The sequence below is a fragment of the Nicotiana sylvestris genome, chromosome 5 (assembly GCF_000393655.2).
Source record: "Nicotiana sylvestris chromosome 5, ASM39365v2, whole genome shotgun sequence".
In the NCBI taxonomy this organism is placed as follows: Eukaryota; Viridiplantae; Streptophyta; class Magnoliopsida; order Solanales; family Solanaceae; genus Nicotiana; species Nicotiana sylvestris.
In genome coordinates this window covers 98,081,387-98,106,239 of record NC_091061.1, presented here as the reverse complement: position 1 = coordinate 98,106,239, position 24,853 = coordinate 98,081,387, and the positions used below count along the sequence as shown (strand labels likewise).

The following is a 24,853-nucleotide window of genomic DNA, read 5'->3' as shown; positions in this document are numbered from 1 at the left end:
CTTCCGAGACTAAGCACTGTCTCCCTATGCATTTCTCTACATTGCATAAGGCTACCTTTCCGCCTTCCGAGACTAAGCATTGTCTCCATCTGCATTCCTCCTTGCATAAGGCTACATTTCTGCCTTCCGAGACTAAGCTCTGTCTCCATCTGCATTCCTGCATTGCATAAGTCTACCTTTCTGCCTTTCGAGGTTAAGCTCTACCTTCATATGCATTTCTATGCATTACATAAGGCTACCTTTCTGCCTTCTGAGACTAAGCATTGTCTCCATCTGCATTCCTGCATTGCATAAGGCTACCTTTCTGCCTTCCGAGGTTAAGCTCTACCTACATCTGCATTCCCTGCATTGCATAAGGCTCCTTTCTGCCTTCCGAGATTAAACACTGTCTCCATCCTGCATTGCTCTGAATTGCATAAGGCTACTGTTCTGCCTTCCGAGACTAAGCACTTTCTCCACCCTATATGGCTGAAAATATCGCCACTTTATCACTCTTGCATCGGCTGAAATATCACCACCTTTTATTTACGTCTTGCATCGGCAGAAATATCACCACCTTCTGCATTTCATGGGCTGAAAGATCGCCAAATTGTCCGAAGGCGTCATTGTTCGGAGGCACCATTTGCATAGCCCGAGAACGCCATGCCATGGCATGAGGACCTCATTTTAGCTCTTGTATATCATTATTCAAAGGCATCATAGTTCGGAGGCATCATTCTCATAGCCCGAGAACATCATTTCATAGCCTAAGAATCCTTTATCATACGCTTCATGGCCCAGGACGTCATAGTCTGAGGACGTCATCCTAACCGTCTAAGGACAACATTCATGGTCCAATGGGAACTTGCATCACGTTTAAGTTTATGCACAATGTATGCTCACTTGCAGGTAAATCGGCTAGCAACGACCGTCTCAGCAGGGGCGATCTCGCTCCAGTTCCCGCAGCATATCAGACTCTGACCATCCTTCTCAACCCGAACATCGCATCCGCTTTTCGAAATCTCCATCGACATATTCCGCCAATGGATCCTGAACTACATATGGCCTGATTCCTGTAAAACCAGGGATATGTAGACAGCTCAGGAACCAGAGCTCGGTCAAAATTCTTCAAATCTTTTCATTCGGTCAAAATTGGCCATCATATCTTTACCAGGCAATTCTTTCATCCTTCCCGGGTAAAGAGGGGCAACTGTTGATACCCGATTTTTCTCTATATATTTTTATATACAAAATACTTTCAAAATGACATATATATGCATACATAAGCATACCCAAGTGTTTTTGTATTTTTCCAATTTTTTGAAGAGTTTTTAAAATCAATTTACTATCCATTTTAGCAGTACAAAATCCATAATTATTCCCAAAATCATCAATTTTGGTGAATAATTTATTTTATTCCCATATTTATACCAAAATATAGTTAAGATAATTTTTTGTACATTTGTACAAATTTATTTGGTATTTAAAAGACTAAATTGCATATAATTGCAATTCTAGCCTACTTTAAGATTAATAGCATTTTATAATTGTATAATTGGTTCAAGTATTTTAAAATTAATATTTATATATTATTAATTGGCTTAGTACTTTTAATTTTCTTTTAAAATCATTTTTACTATTTTTTATAAAATAAAAGGAAAAACTGGCTATTTAACATATAGCCCCATTTCATTTTTTTAGTCCTTAAATTGACCCAATCCTAAACCCAACCGGCCCGTCCTGGCCCATTTTTTATTTGACCCAACCCATAACCCAATCCAAACGGCCCTACCCGGTTCCCACCTACCCTCTTAGATCTAGGCCGTTGATTATACATATCAACGACCATAATTCACCCTTTCATAATTAAACTCAAATGACCTACCCTAATCCTTCATTTCCACCTTTCAGCTGCCTCTGAACTCTCAAACTCTCTCAAAACTCTTCAGAACCCTAGCCTCCTCCTACCCCTTTTCAATCGCCTTTCACCGGAATCCATGGCTTATCAGGCCATAGATGGTTGGTACTCACCCCCCTCCACCATCAAACCATGGGTTTTCAAAGCTTCGAGGCCTGTCCTCGATGGTTCTCCTTCAGATCCTCTCAGATCTACAGTTCTATGGCTTCTCCGGCCATGCTCCGGCATATTCAAGCATTAGGAGCCTGATTCTAACTCATCCGACTCAAGATCAGACCTTCTTCCAAGCCTTTCTCATTTCTAGGGTTTCGCCAAAACCCTAAGCTATTCCAGGTTTTTCTCTGTGTATTTTTCTTAGATCTATGATGTATCTGTGCTGTACTTGATTTTTAAAGTATTTTTCCCAAATGTTCTTTTCAAAATCGTTTGTCTTTGATTTAGGGTTTTCGAAAGGATTTCAAAACGTCTTTCTAATTCTTCCTTTTTCTTTTCTTTATGTGTCTTTGCCTATACTATGTTTTACCATGCAGGCGTTATTTTTCTACCTTTCTTTCTGCTATACATGACTCTTCTGTACCTTTGTACTCTATTGTGCCTCTAGAGTAGGCTCGCATGTTAATATTTGTTATGTTTTCCTACATGTTCTTTGCTATACTTTCTAGTATTCTCTTACTATATGTGTTTTTTGCTAAGTTCTTTAACTTTGTTTGTTTAACTAGACTCTTGTTGGGGTTCCAAGCATGTATTACTACTGTTTCTTAAGCTTATATCACCCTTCTTCTCTCCTGAACTTGCTTAAGTTTCGACTTTTCTTAAACATGTTCTTTATGCTCTTTAAGTCAACTTTTTTCACTCTGTTGTTTCAAACCTGCTATCATGTATGTTGGTTCTCATGAGTCTCTGAAAGAGTCCTCTGAGTCTATTTCAATGGCTTGGCTTCTCACCTCTGTGTCTGATTCAAGTGGAAGCCCTAGGATTTGGGGTTTTCTTTGGCAAGTTTGATTTTGTGTTCGGATTAGGGTTCTACTTTGGGACCCTGGACTCTCAGACTCATTATGAGTCTACAAACTAGACTTGTATCCCTTTGCTTATGATTTTGAACCTTTCTATGTTAGACTCTTTTCTAATTATCATGACAGTTCTTTCTTGTTTGACATGTCTGTATGCTTTATATATGGGGAATTCTTCCTTCAAAAGAGATTTTGCCAATTTGTGATTGATTCAGAATTCCTTTTAATAAGGTTCGATTGATTGTTACTAATTTTCTTTAATTAAACCTTTCTTCACCTTTTCTAATTGGATTCATTCATACCAAAACTTAATTTCTGATTTTTACTGGCTGATGATTGATTGCCTTTCCTTATTTGCACAAACCGTGTTGCTATCAAACTCTTTCCTTATATAGTTTCTATGTATTTGCCCTTCTTGTGTTACTTTAGAAAAGATTTTAATCCAATTCTTTCCTTAATTGTCTTCTACCCGTTTGAAATCAGAATCCCTTAACTGAAGGGAGATTCTATGTGATTGATTGCAAACTATTCCCTTACCTTTTCTTACTTGTTTTCTGCATTATAAAAGGGGCACGACTCTTCTGCAGTTAGACACATTGAACCTTCAGTTCAACACTTCGAATTCAATACTTCACACACACCTCTCAAATACAATACTCTTTCAATACTCTACTCTCATCTGAGATCTTTTGTACTGTTTGCTTGCAATTTGGTTTACAAGACTTCAGCTTTCACTTATTTGTTTCCCTGAAACTGGTATGCCTTAATTTCGATTTCAGCACCATCCCTATATGTTTATTTTACAGTTGCTACACTCCTGTCTACTTTGCTGTTCATGTTCTGTATTGAGAATGCTACTCTCTCTTTGCATCTGCTGTTTGTTATGAACCCCCTATACCCCACTCCCTTCTATGTGTTTGAGTTAAGGTTCATGTCCTGATAGCATCCAAATTGCTGCTTAGATCTAAACCTGATCCTCAATGGATCCTAACTCTCAAAATGTGGCTAATAGGCTAGCTAGGGGTGTGCCAACACTCCTGATTGCTGGGCATGATCACCAGCCTGCCATGGCTCTCCCTAATTCCCCCTCTATGCACTTACACTTACTCTTAGATTCTAAGTTCTGCCCCCCTCTTATGAGCCTTGCTTTGGGACTTTGAGTTCCCTCCGAACTTGGACATCTGAGGGTTGGCATTTCCACACAGCACTATGCTCTTAGTTCTGCAATATGTTTGGGTTGTAAGCACTGCTCGGAGTCCATTTGAGGCTCTTGAGGAACTTTGACACATACCAAATAAGAGAAGGCTTTGTAAACCTAATCCTAGAAGTTGGTTCACCTCATATTGCTGGACATTGAGTCTGAATTAGGCTCCTTGGTTGTAGCTTAATTCCTGATGTAATTTTACTTTTCTTAATTCATTCTGGTCTGTAATATGTTGTAATAACTTATGGGGTTCTAGTGAAAAGGGGAGGGTCACTTATGTATGCAAAGTGTAGACAACATGCTCATAGGCGTTACTATTCACAAGTTCTGCACTTTCGCATATCATATAGAAATCTTGCCTATAAGTTTTCTACATTTCTACATCAGAAACCCTGCCTATAAGTTTTCTTCATTCATGCATGTCATATAGAAATCCTACCTATAATTTCTACACTTTCGCATATCATATAAAAATCCTACCTATAAGTTTCTACACTTTTGCATATAGAAATCATGACTATAGGTCTTAGGAACTTCTACATTTTTACATCTATCATTAGGAAAACAGTTATAGGTTAAGTAATAATATGTTTCATTCTAGATACCATGTCTATAGGACTCCTGCATTTTCATAATCGTCTTAAAATCAACAACGCCTAGAAGTCATGCCTATAGTTGTAACCAGTTGAATCTAATTCGTTTATTTCATCTACAAGTCTACAATCAGTGGTAATGTCATTTAATATTTGCAGAACTTATGTGTTTTCTGCAATCAGTAAGCCTTCTTTAAAATCGGAGTAAGCACTGTTAGATATCATGCCTATAAGTTTCACCTAGGCAAGCCAGTAGATAATTGATTAACTGCATCAGTCTTTGATAAATTACAACCAGGGAAGGCTAATTCGAACTCCTCATCTGAGAAATATGTGATGAATTAGCCTATCCTACGCTTTAATTTAATTCAGACCATAACCAGTACTTGTAAGTCATGCTAGCCAATTGTCTCTTTAAATGAGAAGGCTTGTTTGAGCCCGTTAACTGTTACGTGTTCTCCCATACCTGCCTTATATGTTTTGATTGTCGCCCTAGAATTTTATCCTTTTAAAACTCTGAAAAGCTAAATTTCCCTTACCTTTAGGACTAGTAGTCCCAAATGCCTCCGGGACTGATAGGATTGGGGTGGGTACTAGGATGCAATAAGTAATGATACTATTCCGCGCTTTAATACCTTAACGGGATGAGAAGGGTAGATATGAATATGATGACCGGTGCGCTAATACCACGTGCAACCCCTCTTCCGAGGAGCGATTGCCGGGTATTGCATTGATGTGATCCATATTGTTTGTAAACCTAGGAACCCCTCTCTTTTAACTTGTTTTATTGTCCGAACTATTTCTGCTTTCCTTATTCTCTCCAAACTTTCAATTTTCTTGTAATAATATATGAAAATCCCCTTCTATTTGAGGCCCTTAATTGCTTACTTGATTATGTGAAGTCATAATTGTAACATGGCCGGGAACCACACTAGTGGATCTTAAGGGGTTCCTAACACCTTCCCCTCGAGATAATTTCTAGCCCTTACCCAAACTCTGGTTCTTCAAACTCAAACCCTTCTTAGTGTCCTAATGCACTTAATCATTAGATGGCGAATCTTTAAATTCCAAAACCCAATTCCCAAAAGGGAACGAGTTGTCCTCCCAAATGTCACAAGCTCTATTTCGCCAGAAAAAGGGGGCGCGACGATATCATCTTTGGAGCAACAACTGACTCTCTATGTGAAGAATTTGCAAAAATTATGGGGAGTGAATTTGAAATGAGCATGATGGGGGAATTAAATTTCTTCTTGGGTGTTCAAGTAAAACTGTCCCCAAAAGGTACTTCCATCTGTCAGCAAAAATACATCAGGGAACTCTTGAAGAGGTTTGACATGGAAGCATCAAAGGTGATAGACACTCCAATTGCAACTGCCACTCGACTGGACATGGATGAAACATGATCTCCTGTGAATCAAACAATGTATAAAGGCATCATTGGGTCTCTTCTCTATCTCACTACCAGTCGACCTGATATTGTTTTCAGTGTGGGGTTGTATGCGAGGTTTCAATCAAACCCCAAGGAATCTCACTTGAAGGCTGCCAAAAGAATACTGAGATATCTCAAAGGCACGCAGGACCTGGTGCTATATTATCCATCAGGTGACAATTTTAATCTAATTGGGTATGCTGATGCAGACTATGTAGGTTTTTTTGTGGACAGAAAAAGTACTTCTGGGATGGCTTACTTCTTAGGATCATGTCTTATCTCTTGGGGTAAAAGGAAGTAAAATTCAGTGGCTCTTTCAACAGCTGAAACTGAATATGTGGTTGCAACATCCTGTTGTGCTCAGCTTCTGTGGATCAAGCAACAACTGGAGGAGTTTGGAGTTCTCACTGAGAGTGTGCCTCTTCTATGTGACAACACCAGTTCACTCAACATGGCAAAGAATCCAGTCCAACATAAAAGGACCAAACATATTGATGTGAGGCATCATTTTCTGAGAGATAATGTGGAGAAAGGGTTGATATGCATGAAGTTCTACAACACTGAAAATCAAATTGCAGACATTTTTACCAAGGCACTAAGTAGGGAACAGTTCAAAAGAAACAGAGTAAAGTTGGGACTGTTGAGGCCAAACTAAGAACCTGATCCCTTTTTGAGTTGGCTAGAGTTATTAAGAAATAATAGGTTCAAAGTGTTTTCTGGTCCTGCCTAACTCACTTCAATACCGTTGCAGGTAAACATGCATGATGAGTATAGAAGAAGTAGATGCAGTACATGACTGATAAAAAAAGATTAATTCTTTTAAAAAAAAGGGGAAGGAGGGCTTGAAGAAAATGTTTCTCAAGAACCAGGTTCTTGTACTAAAGGTTAGTAGTTTTGTACATCCTTTAATACACGTCTTAAAAGGCACAAAATACAACTGCCATGTCATCAACTTTTCAGATCCGGCTGTCAGGTCTCTTCAATTCAAAATGTTCCATCTCCCTCTGAAACGTCACGATTCTCCACGCCCAACCGCCGTTTCAGAATCGTTACCTATTCTTCTCACTTCATAATTGTCCTCTCCATTTAAAAACCCCTCTCGTCTGCTCTTCCTAACCATGAGCCCTATTCTAGATTCACCAAAAAGGAAGGATCATCACACCTCCTCTTCCAATGGCTGAGAAAACCTCCGACCTATCCATGGAACCTCTCCCCTTCACTAAGTCCGTGTCACCCTCTATCACCTCCACTACTACAATCACACCTTCCCTAGTTTCCCAACCTCCTCCCTACTCTGAAACTCCTGAAACCACTGTTCCGTCCTCAACATCATCTGATGCCCACACCAGTAAAACCCTAATTGGAAAACAAGGTGAAAATACTGACTTCACAAAAGGCTCCACCATCGTTACCATCGACTCCATGGTCGTGGAAGCACATGTTGAAGAAGAAAAGACTGTGTTTATCATATCCCGAATGGCATACTGCATGAAGTTATTTCTCAGAGACAAGAGTCACAAAGCATGTGGGTAGAAGGGACCCTTCTGGCTGTTGAAGAGGATGCATCAGTATACACTACTGGGGTATCTCATGAGGAACCTGATCCCTCTCCGGAGGACCCAGGTCAGGACTCTCATCCCCAGGATAGTGCTATACCTGATTTCAATGCTGTGCCCATAGAAATTCAAGCACCAGAAATGAGGTCTACTGATGAAGAAGACTAGGACAATCTGGCCCTAGATGTATTCTTGAGTCGGCGCAGGGTTGTCACCACTCCTGAGTCTGAAAGTAAGCGACCTACTACCAGGATTCAACTCAAAGCAGCCTATGATTCTGCACTTCAAAAGAGCAAGAAAAGTAGTTAAAAGAAAAGAAGAAAGTTGGTAAAGAATGGTGTCCCAGTAAGTGATGAAGCTGTCCATGTCATTGTGGTGGATGAAGGAACCCCTGAGGAACCTGGTTCCCTTGTGAGGAGGTCCTCGAAAAAGGTTGAGTCTGTCTCCATAGAAAACGGATCTACTTTCAAGTCCAAGACAAAGGAGGCAGTGAGTGATGAAGATGTTCTTGTCAAGTCCAAGGGGAAAGGTAAAGTTAGTGGAGAAAAGCATAGGAAACGCAAATGAAAAACAGTTGAAGAACCCAGTTCTGGGAAGAAAGCTAGAAGTGACGTCTGCCTTGGATCTGAGCAACTAAGGCATCAAAAGGTTTTGCTGGGTCACATGTTTGACCCAACAATCTCTGAGATGGCAGGAATGCATCAGCTTCTAGAAATGGTGGAGTTTCAGCAATGGACGTATCTGTTCTACATTGATGCTCCTAAAGTGTATGAGGAGGAGGTCAAGAGCTTCTTCGCCAGTCTCTTTCCAGTGGATACTGACCATGTGCGTGCTTTAGTAAATGGGGTGGATATTGTCTTTGACGTCAAATTACTTGGGGAAATTCTGCAGGTTCCTACTGTTGGGGTGTCTAGTGTGAGAGATGTTTGTCAATACAACTTCCAAAATGCAGTCATGAAAGATAACTCTAATAAGAAGGGGGACCATGTTCATAAGAAAGCACTGCTTCCCGTCTACCAGTTGTTGTTTGAACTGGTGAACAAAGTCCTGTTGCCTCGAGCAGAAATGAGATCTATCACTTCCAAATCTGATTTATTCTTAATGGAGCAATTGGACGGTTTCAACCCTGTGAGTCTGCCTGCCATAATAATTGAGCACATGCAGAAATTGGCTGATTTCAAGGATGGCAATCACGGGCTTCCCTATGGATTCCTGCTCATGCAAGTGTTCAAATACTTTGAGGTTCCGTTGGGAACAGGTAAAGTATGGACCCGTAAGCAGACATTCTCACAGATAACCTTGGAAGAGTGCGAGTGTATTGAGAAGTATGGGGGTGTAGGAAGCACTTCAACTGTGTCTCAGCTCATCAATGCCCAAAATAGCACAGCTGAGTAGATACGTCGACTGAAGCCAGGAATGCCATCCTGGAAAGCCATCAAGCTTGAGCGGTTCCCATGTCGAATGATGACGTTATCCGTCTGAATCAAGAAAATGCTGACCTCAGGGCGCAAGTTGAGAACCTGAAAGCCGAACTGCTCAACGAGCAAAAGTCGGGAAATGCCCGAATAGACCTTGTTCTCCAGACACTTGCCGCTGCTTCCAAGCCTTTTCCTCCTAGTGCCCCATAAGTTTCCCCTCAGTGACCAGTTATTTGGATGTGTTCTTTTTTTTTCTGTTGATGATTGATGGGTGTTTTTTTATTGTTTTTTTTCGTTGTGGTTGGGATGTACTACTACTACTGCTCCCGTGATCAAGTCCAAATGATGCCTCTTCCATTTTCAAAGGAATGGGCATATGAAACTATAATTAATCTAAATCCTCTTTTATTTTGTCTATTACTTTCTCTTTGCGTTCTGTTCTTTCTCATGCTAGTGTGCACATATGTGGCATGAGTTAGCTTGGCTGGACTTCTTTGTGCTTTTATTCTTTTTAATGATGCCAAAAAGGGGAAAATTAAAGATTAATATGGACTCAGGGGGAATCACGTTGGGGAACTGGTTCTTTATATATGTAAATTGAAAAAGATAGACATCGTCTTAGGGGGAACTCTTTGACACTATTCTCTGTTGCCTTAATTATGAACTTATAACTGTTTAAGTTTGTCATCATCAAAAAGGGAGAAATTGATAGATCTTAAATACTTTTGCCTTGTATTTTGATGATCTAACAAACTTACTGATAAGAACCAGATAGGGAACCTGGCCTACTTGGATTGCTGCAAACTTAAACGGATTCCAGCTAAGGATGAACTGCTACAAATTTAGGAGCTAGGAACCAATCAAGGACCTGGTGCTCCTGTGGTTCCTATGTAGCAGTACAAAGTCATGTGAACACAGCTGGAATTGAAGTGACTTACGGCACTGTTTCTGCCGCACTGCAATACACTGTCAGCCCACTTACTCTCTAACCAAACAAAGCACTCACATCACATCAAGTGATGTGATCAAGATGTACCCGATGAAGCTTCATACAAAGACATCACTGGAAGGTTTCTGTTTCTCATTCAAGCTTTTGCAAAAATAGAAAACTCATTATCCTCTCAAGCTTGAAGAACAAGGTTGAACGCCACTACAGACCAGTTCCTAAAAGATTGATTGTTGTTGTCCTAGTTGAGTTGTAACCTTGTTATTGTACTTACTATATTTCCTAAATCGCTTACTTAGAAGCATACTGATTAGGAGTCCTCTTGTAAATCCTCAAACTCGCTGAGTTTAGGTTGTGACTAGATTTAGTCATAAAGAAAAGTCTTTGTAATTGTAGAATTGCAAAGTGGCTTGGGGTGATAGCACCATAAGTTAGAAAAAGCCTTTGTAACTAGGATAGTCACAAAGTGGCTTGTGGTAAAGGTACCACAAGTTAGTTGAGTAAATCCTTTGCAATCGGAAGTATTGTAAAGTGGCATGTAATAGGTAAGATTACAAGTTAGTAAAGTTAAAATCCTACAGGTGTAGGTCGTGGTTTTTTGATCCCCTTATGCAGGAGTTTTCCACGTAAAAATCCTCTACCTCATTTACTTACTGCTTTACTAAGTGCTCTCAGCAGAAACTTGTAGAGGACCAGGTACTCTAAGACTTGGTGGACCCATACAAACTATCAATATAACTGGTTAAAAAAGGCTACCCTTGGTAAAGTTACAAAGGGTTTTGATAACATCAACCCTCAAAAACCTTAAGGGGTACCAATTTGTTCGAATTCTCGAACAAATTTATGCTAAGACATAACAAAGTAAAAGGTTTTCGATAACATTGAATCCTAATGGGTACAGGTTTATCTTGTGCTAAGGCATAACAAATTTTTATATGATTAAATTTTTTAAGACGAAAAGGGAAAGAGCCACTATTTTATGGCTATATCGGCTCAATCAAGAGCCTAAGGGCCATTATATAGTTGAGTTTGAGAGTCCATCCTCACTCAACTGAAACCTAAGGGTTCTTTTTTCTAATCCGAGTTCGAGCAAGTACTCACTTGATTACAGAGACTATACTAATCTGACTTTGACAAAATTTTTTCAAGGCAACGAAGTGAGTTAAAATTCTCAAAAGATATAAAGTATATCAAAATTATCTCAAGGCAAAAATCAAAACAGAGTTTTCACAAAATAGGAATTGGACACAGGTTGGAAAGAAAAGGGCTTTTTCATATATGCAAAAATATTTACAAGGACCACTCAGGGTCTTACCAAAAAAAAGAGGGTCAAAGAAGAAAAATTTCTAAGTGCCTAATTCTCCCCGGGAGCTTCATCTTCATCTTCACCACCTTCGGATCCATTCATGCTCCCGGAATCATCATCATCGAAAGAGAGTAACGCTTTAGCTTCAGTCTCAAGCTCTTTTGCACTCTCGATCTCGACGACATGGTCAAAGCCACGAGCATGTATCTTCTCGAGAGTCTCTTTCCTAGATTAGCATTTGGCATGCTCAGAAATACATAATGCTCGAACCTGAGCAACATCGGAAATTTCCTTTACTCGAGCCTGAGTAGCTTCAACATCAGCTCGGTTCATGACGATGACCGCCTCCACATCATCCTTTGCTTTTTCTCTCAGATGTGGCCTTTGCAATCTCGGAGGCCAAACGAGCCTCAAGCTCCTTGATTTTCTTGGTTCGGGTCGAGTTTCCTCCTTCATGATTTGGAGCTGACGTTCGGCCGATGACAATTGAGTTCGAGCAGCCTCTTTCTCCGAGGCAAGGCGGTCCATGTTATGTTTCCACCCTAAAGTCTCTGCCTCCTTAATCTTGGCCTCCTCGCGAAGTTGCTCGATTTTCTCGGCCTTTTGCTGAACCTGCAGGATCTAAGTATTAGTTGTCATCCCCGAACTGATACATCACACTTATAACAAATTTTTTCATTACCTGCTCAATTAGGTCGGTTTTCTCTTTGTGGGCTGTGGCCAATTCGACTTGTAGGACCTTGATTTCCTCTTCTTTTTGCCCACTAAGGAGTTTGAGGGCATCTCTCTCCTCCATGATCCTCTTCAGATCAGCCTCACACCGGTTCAACTATGCCGGGGAATTAGAAAACTCTTCTCGATAAAGTGTCAAGGCTTATGAAGAAACAAATAAAATTGGGCAAGAGGAAACGAAGGCGAAAGTAGTATTGATAAAGGGAGCTAAGGCTTACCTGACTTAGGAGTCGATGGGCCTCATCGAAGATGCTCGATGCATCACCCAGATTGGAAGCATCTTCGACTCCCATGAACCAACCGTGGAAAACGTCCTTCCACATCGGGGGTCTCCATGGCCTAGGCTTCCTGAAGTTGCCCCTCGAAAAATGTGAGGAGGGGCGGCAAATCATCAACATTTATTCCCCCAAGCAATTCACTTGGAGGGTCCTCTTTGTTTCGAAGGGTTTCAGAACTAGCCACTTCAGGTACGTCCACTAATTACCCGTCACGATGGGAGGCATCTTCGGCCTCCGACGACTAAGGGACTTTGTTCGGGCCGTCTTCTGAGATCCCCTCGGTCCGAGGCTGAACCTCTTTGTTCATCACCGGCTCAGCGGCCTTTGGGACTTCGACGCTCCTCTTTCGATCCACCAGCTCGAAGGCGGCATCTTCATTCTCCTCTTCTTCATATCGTAGCCGCTGAACTACATCCGTAGGAAGGGCGACGATATCTTTCTTCGACCTGCTTGAGCTTTGGAGTATCGGAGGGCGAGACCCTTTTCCTCTTCTTATCCTTGGCCGGCTTCGAGGCCTTCTCCTCCTTCCCAGACTGTGGCATCATGGCAACATTGTCTCCGAGACCTGTATGAAAGGAAATCAAGTAGGAATAAAAAAGAAACATTTCAGAGAAGAGCACTCGAGTAAATAAACTTACCGTGATTTTTGGCCTCCCATCAGCCTTTTTCCAAATTGCGCCACGAGCGTTCAACATACGAAGAGGTCGAAGCCAGCTTCCAAACCCAGCCCTCAAGGTTCAAGATTGCAACAGACACCCAAGAAACTATTGCATCATAGGAAAATATGTCAATAAGAAAAGGCAAAAGAAACAAAACAGAAGCTATAGGTGGATTTGTACTCACGCTTCATGTTTCATTCTTCGAGGGAATGACATCTTCTCTACCGGGATTATGTCGGAAGTCCTCACTCTGACCAACCGGCCTATCCATCCTCGATCCTTGTCCTCGTCTATGCTCTAGAACAGCACCTTGGTAGTCCGACGCTGAAGCCTTAATAATCTGCCTCGATAGAGATGGGGGTTGTACAATCTGATGAGATGGTCGAGGGTAAAAGGCATCCCTTCGACCTTGCTCACGAAAAATCAATGCAAAATGACAATGCGCTAGAAAGAAGGATGAATCTGTCATAGAGTTATTCAGTATTGGCAGCAAAAATCAAGGATAACAGGATTGACGGGACCCATTGTAAAAGGGTAAGTGTAAACACTTAAGAACCCTTTCACATAAGTAGTAATGTCATTTTCGGGGGTCGGAATCATCACCTCTTTGCCTTCCCAATGGTAATCTTTCTTCACCTGCTTAAGATCGCACTCAATAATCGAGCATATATATATCGCGACATTGGCTCACGTTGGCCAGGGACTGATGAAGGTTTCTCAACTTTGAAATCGAAAGTAAGATCGCACACCCCGAGAATACACTCCTCGATGCGTGGCTCCACTGGCGTTTTATCACCGGCCGACCGCGATAAAGAAGCTTTCTCTTTTTGAGGAACAATTTTTGATGTTTTTGCCATTTTTATACGGAATCAGAGAAACAGGAAGATGAGATTTGTAGTTTTGAAGAAAGGTTGGTAACAAGGCCTAGAAACCGTGCAAGAACGGAGGGGCTTAATTAGATGTGAAGAACTTTGAAGAGTTGTAGAAAGACTTGAAAAACTTAGAAAGATTTTAAAGATTAGTGCAAGAAAAATTCAAAGTAAAGTTTAAAGAAGTGAGAAGAAGACCTATTTAAGGATTCACGGCGACGGTTGAAAGGCACTAGTGGCCGACCATCAACTGACGCTCTTTAATGATCTTGGGAACTGTACCGATGCAATGCTTTGGTCGTTTCTGTCGCTTACGTCACAAGGGTGACGTCATAACTGGTCGAAGTATAAAATCGAAAGGCTCAGTTCGTTTTTTCTCATTATACTCCAAGAAATGAGGGGACTATCTGTATACGGTTAGAATTGGGCTTGCCCGATTTTGCCATTTAATCGAGATCAGGTCAGAGCACGAAGATAAAGTATCAAGCTTGAGAATCGAGGTACTTATCGAGATCGAGGCCAACATCGATCGAAATCATATATGACCGACTTCGAATGAAGCACATTAACGAAAATGTGAGATATCCGTAACCGGTCGAAGAACTCGGCAGAAATCCCGTAACAAATCAAATCAAGGGTGATTGTTTAGATTAATCAAGGGATTTACTTCTGTAATTAGAGTTATACCATAATTAGGATTCCTCTACTATATAGAGAGGAGTCTCCACCATTTGTAGACATCTTACATTCACGAATGTCAAAACAATATAACATTTCCTAGCTTACATTCTTGTTCATCATCTTGCTATATCCTCTACCATTCTGGCATTAATATGTTCGATGGCATACAAGCTCGAGAGCTTAATTATGTTGCAAAGCCTGTTTGCTTTATTTTTTTGTCAGTTCCCATTGTTCATCTTTATATTTATCCATTACTATTAGGTAAAATCATATATTCTTAAAACCACATTATAAGTTGAATTGTTATCTAACTTTTAGGGTAAACAAAAAGACCAGAACCAATTCATTGTAAAAATATCACTGTTTAATAGTGACTTCTACAAAGAAAAGAACTTTTAATACTTCTACCAAAAACAATAGCCTACTATTGAAAAATAACGCCCCGAAAATTTTGTAGTCTAACAATATTTTTAGTAGCCTGAAAAAAAAACTTTCTAGTAGATAGACAATTTAGTTGTGCCAGCAATTGCAGAGGCCCAACTATATATTTAAGCTCCAAACTTGGGCAGTTTAGCAGTTGAGATCTGTGCAAGAAAGTGCTCAGCTACAAGTCGTCGTTGAATTTTACCACTTGTAGTTTTTGGAAGAGAATCAGTCATAAACACCTTTTTTGGGACCTTAAAAGCTGCCAGATTTTTCTTGCAGAATCCCACGACCTCTGCTTCATCTATCTTTGACCCTTCTCGTGGAATAACTGCACAGTTTATCTGTGAAAATGAATTCAACTGAATTAGACACCAGTAAATATTAATGGGAAAATGCATAAGTACCCACCTGACCTATACCCGGATTCCTAACTACACATTCTACCTTTGCGGGGTTTTTATTACCCCTAAACTATTTAAAGTAGAATTATTTGCATTCTTAAAGCTGACGTGGCAGAGCGTGTGTATTTCACTCTCAAAGGAGAGTGAGAAGCAAGAAAAAATAATTTTTAGATTTTTTTTGTTGCTTTTACCACTTTTTTCCCTTTTCGTTTTCCTTTTCCTTTTTCTTTTTCTTTTTCTTTTACTTCTTTTTTTTGTTTTTTCTCTAATTCCGACGGATATTCATTCATCGACGACTTTATCTTACCGTTTTTCTTCCATTTATTCTGTTTTTATTTTTCCTCTTTCTATCCTTTTCACACACAAATTAAACTCTCAAAAAGATCTATTCATAAGCAAAGCAAAATATACTCAGATCGGGATAAAAATCTGTCGGCGGGAAAAAAAATTCGCCAGAAAAAATGGTGTTCTTGAAATTCCAACCACTATTTTATACCGCCGGTGACCAAAACAAAAATAAAGTGAATGAAATAACCAAAAAAAATGAGAATAATGAGAAATAAGAAAAAAGGATAAGCAAAAGAAGAAAGAACAAAAAAAATACTAAAATACATGTGGCAGCGCGTGTACTTCATCACTTGTCAAGAGTTTGATTGTCTAGTTTGGGGTGATATTTATTCCATTTAAAAATACTTTAGGGGATAATAGGATTACCGTAAAGATAAAGTGTGTGGTTGAAAATCCGGGTATTTATGCTTTTTCCCAAATATTAACCCGACACAGAAAAATAGATGTCTATCAGAAAATAAAAAGTTCACATCGCTCGTATGAAATGCATAGAGATTGAAACAAACAAATTAAGTCCCTTCAATTATGCAAGTAGGACAATGAGACATAGAATGGGGGTCATTTTCTTACCTCTTCACCATATTTATCATCAGGAACCACGAAAGCAACAGCCTGAGCAATATTAGGATGAGAAACAAGGACTACATCCACTTCAATAGGTGATATTTTTCCCCCTGAAATTGTAAAATGGAAAATTACACACCAGAAAACAGCTCATGAGATGGTCCATAGATTTTAATACATTGGACTTGTTAAATTTATACCAATCTCAAGATTCATCGGCTTACGGCTAACTCTTCTTCCAGAAACCAACTATTCCATTAGATTAGCTGTAAGATATTTTTCAGAAAAATATTTTTCGGCATTTGGCCGGTGAGTTTAATGCTTTAAGCCAAAAATAACTAGTTTAACTCCGTAAAGAATATAATGTTTTTTTTTAGTAAAAAAGAATCAAAACATAATATCCAAGAAAGCATTTACACCCTTGACCAATACCAATCAATAAACATTAATGCAATCATCATGCATTCAAGAGAAGCTCTTTAATAGAAGATCAAAATCAACAACAAACAACAACATCAACCCAATAAAAATCTCACCAGTGGGGTTTGGAGAGAGAGCAGAGTGTATGCCATCCTTACCCCTATCCCGGAGGGGTAGAAAGGCTGTTTCCGAGAGACCCTCGGCTCAGAGACTAATAGAAGATCAAAATCACACTGATTACGAAAAAGAATTTATTACAAAGTAAAAATAACATACCTCTACGGTTGATCAATTCCTTGATCCTTCCAACCAAATGCAAATATCCATAAGTGTCCAAGTAGCCAACATCTCCAGTGTGAAACCAACCAAACTGGAAAGCAGATTTATTAGCCTCAGGATTATTCTTGTACTCTTTAGTAACATTTGGACCCCTAATGCAAACCTCTCCTTTAGCATCAGGCCCTTGTACCACACCATTCTCATCCAATATTGCCATTTCTTGACCCACAGGTTTTCCTACTGAGCCTGGCAAATGTGGGCCATTTTCAGGTAATGGATTTGAACACATTAAATGTGTGGCCTCTGTCATTGCATATGCCTCTAAAACAGGTGCACCAAATGCTTCTTCTAGCCTAGACAGTATAGAGGGTGCTAGAGCAGCACTACAACTCCTAATGAACCGGAGTTTCGGGTAAGAAGACTCGGGGTTGCTGAAGTGGCGGTCCAATAGGATTTGGTGAATGGTAGGCACGACAGTGTACCATGTGGTATTGTAATTTTTCATATCTGACCAGAAAGATGAAGCAGAGAATCTCCCAGATGCAGGGAGTGTCACGGATCCTCCAGCACCAAGTGAGCTCAGTAACCCTACAATTACATATGACAAATAGGCTAACTGCGTCAAACTTGGGCAGGTTAAAATAGGTCCAATCAATAAACAAGTCATAATTCTAACATATTCAAAGTTTGCTTCGATCAAAATAAGATGCGCCAATTAACATGCCATAATCCAACATGTTCAGAATGATCAACTTTCTCCTTCCTTTTTGTTCTAGTTTTCGAAAAAAGAGGTGAAATCTAATGTCTTAAGTTCTTCAAAAATTTACATAATTCTCAATCTCGATATTTTGTTTTATCCTTTATTTAGATTAGAGTTGCATTTTGACCGGTCAAGTTACACTATCTTGATCTCTTTTGACACAATAATTTAAGTCACTATTTGTGTAAAATCAACCATCATTAACTCAACTCATTTAAACTTTGACAGATTGGACTCGATGGTTACTAAAAAATGGATTGATTTTGTGACATTTACCTGCAATTAATCCATGAACATGAAAGAGTGGCAACACAATAACTGTAGAGTCCGATTCAGTGAGTTTGTAAACCGATTTGATGTTGTTCACAAATGAAACTAAGTTGTGTTGTGTCAGGGGAACACCCTTTGGTCTGCTCGTGGTGCCTGAAGTATGGAGAAAAAGTGCTACATCGGATGGTTCATTAACAATCTTAGAAACCGATTCAGAATCTGATTGCAGACTACTCGGGATGAGAGAGACATCAGAGTCGGAATGGGGCAGAGTTACAACAATTTGAGGGATATTGAGCTTGGTTGCCTCTGCTTCATCTGCCTCATTTCCTTCCTTTGCAATTAACAACAGTTTGCACTCAGAATCCGATAAATAGAACTCGAATTCTTCGGACGTGTACACTGAATTTAGTGGCGCTGCTGTGGCTCGAACTCGAATTACAGCCAAAAACATAATCACGAACTGCAACAAAATTCCAAATATTAATTAATTGTTAATACAATTAGAGGCACATTCTGATTATATCAATCAAATTTAATGTAATTTATAACCAGTTGACAAATATGTGTGTATTTAATCATATACATTTACAGTATAAATTTTTTTCATCAGCTTAAATATACCTCAATGGTATTGGGAAAGGTAAGAGAGACGACATCACTGGGATTAACACCAGCAGCAACAAGTTAAGAAGCTGCATGTTCAATAAGTTGATAAAGCCTTGCATGTGTGACATCAAATTTTCCCGAAACAGATATAGCCCGATGGGTAGGGAATTTTGCAGCAATATGTTTCAAAAACCCCGTGAGTGTCAAATTACTTGCCATTTTCTTTTTCTTTTCTTAACCAAAAAATCAACTCTTTTGGAGTTGATTATATTACCAGCCACAAGAAATTAAAGAAGAAGATTAAATACTAAGAGAAAAAAATGAGATGAAAATATGCAAATGATGGGCAAGGCATATATATAGAGTAGATGCTAAGAATAAGAAGTAAGGTAGCAAAAGCAAAAATCGTTTTGGTGAAGGCGAGAGCAGAGGTATAGTATGACAAGTGGCAGATTCTTCTGGAGAGTGCAGACACACATTTCCTCGATATTCTCACCTAGGATTACGCTGCGTCGGTTAACACGCTGACAGTTATACGATGAATACATATTAGAAGAAAAGTAGTTTTATTGTGTGCCTCACACAACTCAATGCGAGACTCTTTTTTATCTCATAAATTTGTGGACCCCAATCTTATATTTTTGGGTCCACAAAAATTCAGGTCTACAAAATTGTGAGACGAAAAAGGTGCCTCATACAACTAGTGTCAGTTGTATGAGACACAAATAAAATTTTCCTTAGAAGAACGATTGTTGTGCAAATGACGTAAGAAAAGCAAAATAATTGGGTGAACCGAAGATGAAAGGGAAAGCACACATTTTCAGAGTCCGAAACCAAAATATGGTTCATTTGAACTCAAAGAACCAAAATGTGTGGAAAAAAAATGGGAACCATTATATATATAGCGCAGTATTGCAACTCGCTATACCTTAACGACAAACTTAAGTTTTGGGCCCACAAATAATTGTTCTGTGCTTAACTGACACACCAATAATTCAAATGGGTATAGTGCCATATATAAGTTGTTATACCTCAAATAATTGCACCCCCGAACTGGTTTTTCCCTTATTTAAAGGGTTTCAGGATTTTGTAAAAAACCATTCATCCTCCTTCAAGTCTTCCGATATTTTTGTTCGTTAAATATTAGTTCGTTAAGTTATTTTGCATTTTGTCGTAAAGTCTGAAGAGCGAAGAATTAGGGTTTCATTATATTGGGGGAGGGGGAAGGGGAAGGGGAGGTAGTGGTGGTGAATAACTCAGTAAGCTATAGTTGTTCTCCACAGTGTCATGTTATGTAGCCACTTACAATGGAGTACAATACATTGGTATCGTTGTTATGTAAAAAATAATGAGCGTGAACAAATATTCGATGAGTATTAAAGTAACTGGAAGATATCCGTATTCTGTCTCTCCGCAAGGAGTTGTTTGTTATGCTGAGTATAACATCCAAGACGATGAAACTCTGCGAGATTTTTTTGAGGACTCCAGAAGAATACCGGGATTTTCTTGTGATAAAAATGTTGGAAATGTACGCAATAATGAGTTTCCGCAAAGTAGGGATATCCCTCAATCATCTGGTGGTTATTTTGGAGCAGTTTTAGCCGAACAAGTTTCAGGTGAAATAGTTTGGCCTGATCTAAACTTATCTCCACGTGCTAATAAGGAGCGAGGAAATAATTTTTCCCCTAGATTACATAATCCACAAGCCAAGTGGCAAATTTTAATTTTTCTTTGTGTTACAATATTTATTTTTATGTATTGAATTTGTATTAATACTCATATATTTCATAGGGGGTACCGGCCAAATATGAATTTTACAAGTTATGAACCAACGCCCAGTTAGAATGTGCCGAGTTTTGGTGTGTTAAATCATGGTGGTTGTTGCTCCCAAATGCACACGCAAGTATACGTGGTCATACAAGTAATAAAATGATAAGTCGAGTGTCGAACCCACCGAGACTTATATCAACTACTCACTAACACAACAATATTGTTATTCAGTCAAGCTAAGTTCGAGTTCAAGAGTTTAATTATGCTAACTACAATTCTAAGTAATAACTAAATTATCAAGCAGTAGAATGATTGTTATGTATTCAATAGAGACAACTATTCCAGGGTTGTGATCGATTCACCATTCGTATTGTGTTCTCATTAACTCTCCCTTTCATATAATTCATTCATGTTTGCTAATTAATCGATAAATGCTCTCATAGCCTTCTCCCGAAGTACTACTCACCTATTCTCAATAGATTAATGCATATATTCCTATGAAATCAATCTATTAAGAACGCATTAAGATCACAATATTTAATTAAGCACGGTGACTAGGTATATTCCTATCCTAACCACAAATCTGCTCCCCTAAGGGTTAAGATCATGCTCTCTTCAATTCTTCTCTAATCTAAACACGGCTTTCCCAAGCATAGCATAAATAGTAAATAGAACCTAACTGTTGGCCAGACAATTAAGCAATTAAACACAAAATTGAAGAAACAACCATATTTTGGTGAATTATACTCAAGGTCAAGCTAATATCAAACAACAATATTCATGGCTAAATCACAACCCCAGAACAATGGGTGTTTAACTACTCATGTTGAAATCAAACAATTGCATAAGTTTTGAATAATTAAAAATACTAGAAAAGATGACGAAATCTGAGATGTTCTTGTGTGTATTTTTGCTCCAAATTGCGTCTCTCCAGGCTAAGCTCACTCCAAAATCCTCAAAATAACGTTTTTATATGTATTTATACCAAGTAGGGTTGGGCCCAGACGAAAACACCTTCTCCAACACGAAATAGGACTCTGGCTCTGTAAATTTTGTACAACCGCGCCGCACCATGCGCCGCACCTTGCGGCGCACTAATGGAGTTTATCAGCAGCCTCGACTTTTCGCATCAGGCAACATTTTACACTGCTGCGCCGCGCCTTGCGGCGGCCCATGCGGCGCGGCAGTGTAATTTTCTCAGAGTGAACTTATTTCGTCCTCTTTTAACATCCGGATTTGGTACATGACCTCTGAACACGATCCCGGCTTAATGTCTTGGGCTTTTACTCAGACTTCAAAGCTCCAAATCACTTGAATTCATTCCATAACACCTACATAGATCGGAATCACTCCTACAAGGCATAAAATACATATTTAGTGCAAAACACTAGCGATTAGAGCTCAAACTCAATTAAAGTTCAGTAAATTAGAGTGTAATAAGCGACCAAAATACACAATTATAGCCGATTATCAACACCCCACACTTAAACCATTGTTCGTCCTCGAGCAATCAAACTACACTTTATATAGACACAAACTTTTTAAGCAATTATCCTAATTCATCACACCAAGAATATTTAAAATAGACTAAGCACAAGAGTGTAACATCTTAACCTCAAGATTTGACTCACAAGTACCACGCATTATTCATAACTCGCTCACTTACTCTAACATAGAGGTCAATGACATTACCTTTCCTTCATGAATCAAGTGCCCTCACACAACAAAAGAGAGTAGTTCCACACACTAAAATTTAAGAACAATTAGGAACTCAAGATAGAAAGAATTCACTCACTCTCAGAAATAACATTCATATACCACAAAAGATGCATCATAAGCTTGCCCGTAGTATACTACTCTACTAATCGAGCTCATTCAGTCTAGGATCAAGTAGGACTTTATTTGGCTGTAATGTAGGCTGCGGGACAGGTATGATACATTTAGATATATGAGTAGCTACACCTCCCTAAGCACTTTAATACATATACTTTAATATTGAAAACGCACACTTATGTCAAACCATAACTCCACCTTCACATCAACATATATTAACTCCCCACTTCTTTAAGCACAATTACACCAACAGTCACCACTATCAGCAATACAACTAATTTTTTTTCTTTTCCAATTCAAGTGGCTCTTACTTTTTCAAAACAATGCACCTTTCTCCTTATTTCATTAGTTCTACTTAAAAGCCAAACCAACTACCCCACACTTTAACTTTTACAAAGTTCATAACAATTCAAGTGCTCATGGGAGGTGAAAAAGTTCAAATAGATGGTTAATTCAAACAAATGGGTAAGACTTGTAATGTGGTTGCCAAAGAAACAGGATTACATGCTCAAAGGGGTTAACTATGATACATAACAATTAGGCGCGTCAAATATTTATATGGCTCAACAAAGAAATGCCTATATCACTTCCAAGACTGAACAAAACTACTATTTCGCTTTGCAAACACACGGGGCAAGTTCTAGACATCAAATGCAATGCACATAATAATACAAAACCTTACACACACACGACACATAACTCACTCAGGATTGAACTCATCAAGACACTCTAGTCAAAGAAGTTAAGCAAAGTTAAGATCATACAATTTAAGGTACTTATACAAGAGTCAAAAATTGAGCCTAAGCATCACAACTAAAGTACTCACTATTCTTAAGGCATGACAAAGTTAAAAGATATTGCTTCAATTTAAATCATAACACAATGGCTTCTCTCCTAAAAAAAATAAAACTACCTACACCTGGTTCAAACAAAACCCTTGGAAAAGAACCGCGACACGAAGAAAAACCAAGGGGGAATTGCTACACTACCTACAAAGAAAATCTTTTTTGTCCTTTTTCTTTAGACTTAAATCTCTCAAGAAAACTGTCTAGGAAATCCATCGTTGGGAAAAGTCCAATTTTTTATTTTTTTATTTTTATTTTTTTTTCCGATTTTTTATCGAGCTAATAAATGCTACAACTTCCTACTAATCATCTAGAGAATTCTCTCACCCCACACTTAAAAGAGTGAAGTGTCCTCAATGTACAAATAAAGCAAAACAATAATAAGGGTGGACAAGAAACTCCCTGAAAGGCCAAAGGCCGAAGCAATAGCGGCTCACGAGTACTCAGACTTCCCCCAGGCATAGTCCCTCGTGTGGGCACCCCATACTTAGTCCTCAACCTCTAACTCGCTTTTGCACTCTTCCAATGACTTTGCCTCTTATGTTTATAATCCTACAAAATAAAAACAAATACTACTACAATAATAATAGCAAAAAAAAAAAAATAATAATAATAAAAGGAATCAGTAAAGATGGGTTGCCTCCCAACAAGCGCCTAATTTAATGTCGTGGCACGACGCAGAGTCTCGCCTACTCATCAGCGAGTACAACCTTGATCTTTTCACGATTAATCATTCCTCCCCAATAATGCTTGACTCTATGACCATTCACCAAGAATTTCCTCTCACCATTTAAAGCTTGTAGCTCAATTGCACCATAAGGTGTGACTCTCACCACCTCAAACGGACCTGACCATCTCGATTTTAGCTTTCCAGGGAATAGCCGTAGCCTAGAATTGAATAATAATACCTGTTGGCCTGACTCGAAGTGATGTGGCTTGATATTCTTGTCATGCAATCTTTTTGTCTTTTCTTTATATAGCTTAGCATTTTCATAGGAGTGCAGCCTGAACTCATCTAACTCATTCAACTGCATAAGTCTTTTCTTGCCTGCGGCCTCAAGGTCCATGTTCAGCTTCTTAATGGCCCAGTATGCCTTGTGTTCTAGTTCAACGGGTAAGTGACACGCCTTCCCATAAACTAGCTTATTAGGGGACGCTCCAATTGGCATTTTATATGCAGTCCTATATGCCCATAAGGCATCATCCAACTTTACAGCCCAATCCTTCCTATTCACACTCACCGTCTTTTCCAATTTTTGCTTTATCTCTCTGTTTGACACCTCAGCTTGCCCACTGGTTTGAGGATGATATGCTGTAGTAACTCTCTGGTGAACTCCATATTTGGCTAGAAGGTTATTCAACAACCGATTGCAAAAATGAGTCCCTTCATCACTAATTAAGGCACGTGGAGTCCCAAATCTCGAGAATATGTTCTTTTTCACAAATGCAGCTACCACCATGGCATCATTTGTTGGTAAGGCAATCGCCTCAACCCATTTTGACACGTAGTCAACTGCTAGCAAAATGTATTTGTTTCCTCTGGACGGTGGAAATGACCCCATAAAATCTATCCCCCACACATCAAAAAGCTCAACTTCTAGGATGTTATTCAAAGGCATCTCATGCCTACTTGTGATTGTTCTTGTTCTTTGACATTGGTCACACTTCTTAACGAATGCATGGGCATCCTTGAACAAAGTCTGCCAAAAGAGACCGGATTGTAGCACCTTTGCAGCTGTTCTATCTCCTC

At 39.2% G+C, this 24,853-nt stretch overlaps 1 protein-coding gene across 2 annotated transcripts; it reads right to left on the bottom strand.

Moving 5' to 3' along the window:
* Positions 1–14,898: 14,898 nt before the first annotated feature.
* On the bottom strand, positions 14,899–19,085 carry LOC104218827 (probable CoA ligase CCL9). 2 transcript variants are annotated; one of them, XM_070174543.1, is made up of 6 exons: positions 18,671–19,082; positions 18,053–18,509; positions 17,014–17,604; positions 16,854–16,919; positions 16,324–16,427; positions 14,899–15,345 (listed from the first exon to the last, which is right to left on the bottom strand). In XM_070174543.1, the coding sequence occupies exons 2-6, from the start codon at positions 18,498–18,500 to the stop codon at positions 15,127–15,129; spliced, it is 1,428 nt and encodes a 475-aa protein (XP_070030644.1). In that variant the 5' UTR covers positions 18,501–18,509; positions 18,671–19,082; the 3' UTR covers positions 14,899–15,126. The 2 variants fall into 2 exon arrangements, 1 of the variants encoding a protein (XP_070030644.1); XR_011407629.1 differs by having other exon boundaries at positions 15,209–15,345; positions 16,854–16,948; positions 18,671–19,085.
* Positions 19,086–24,853: the final 5,768 nt, after the last annotated feature.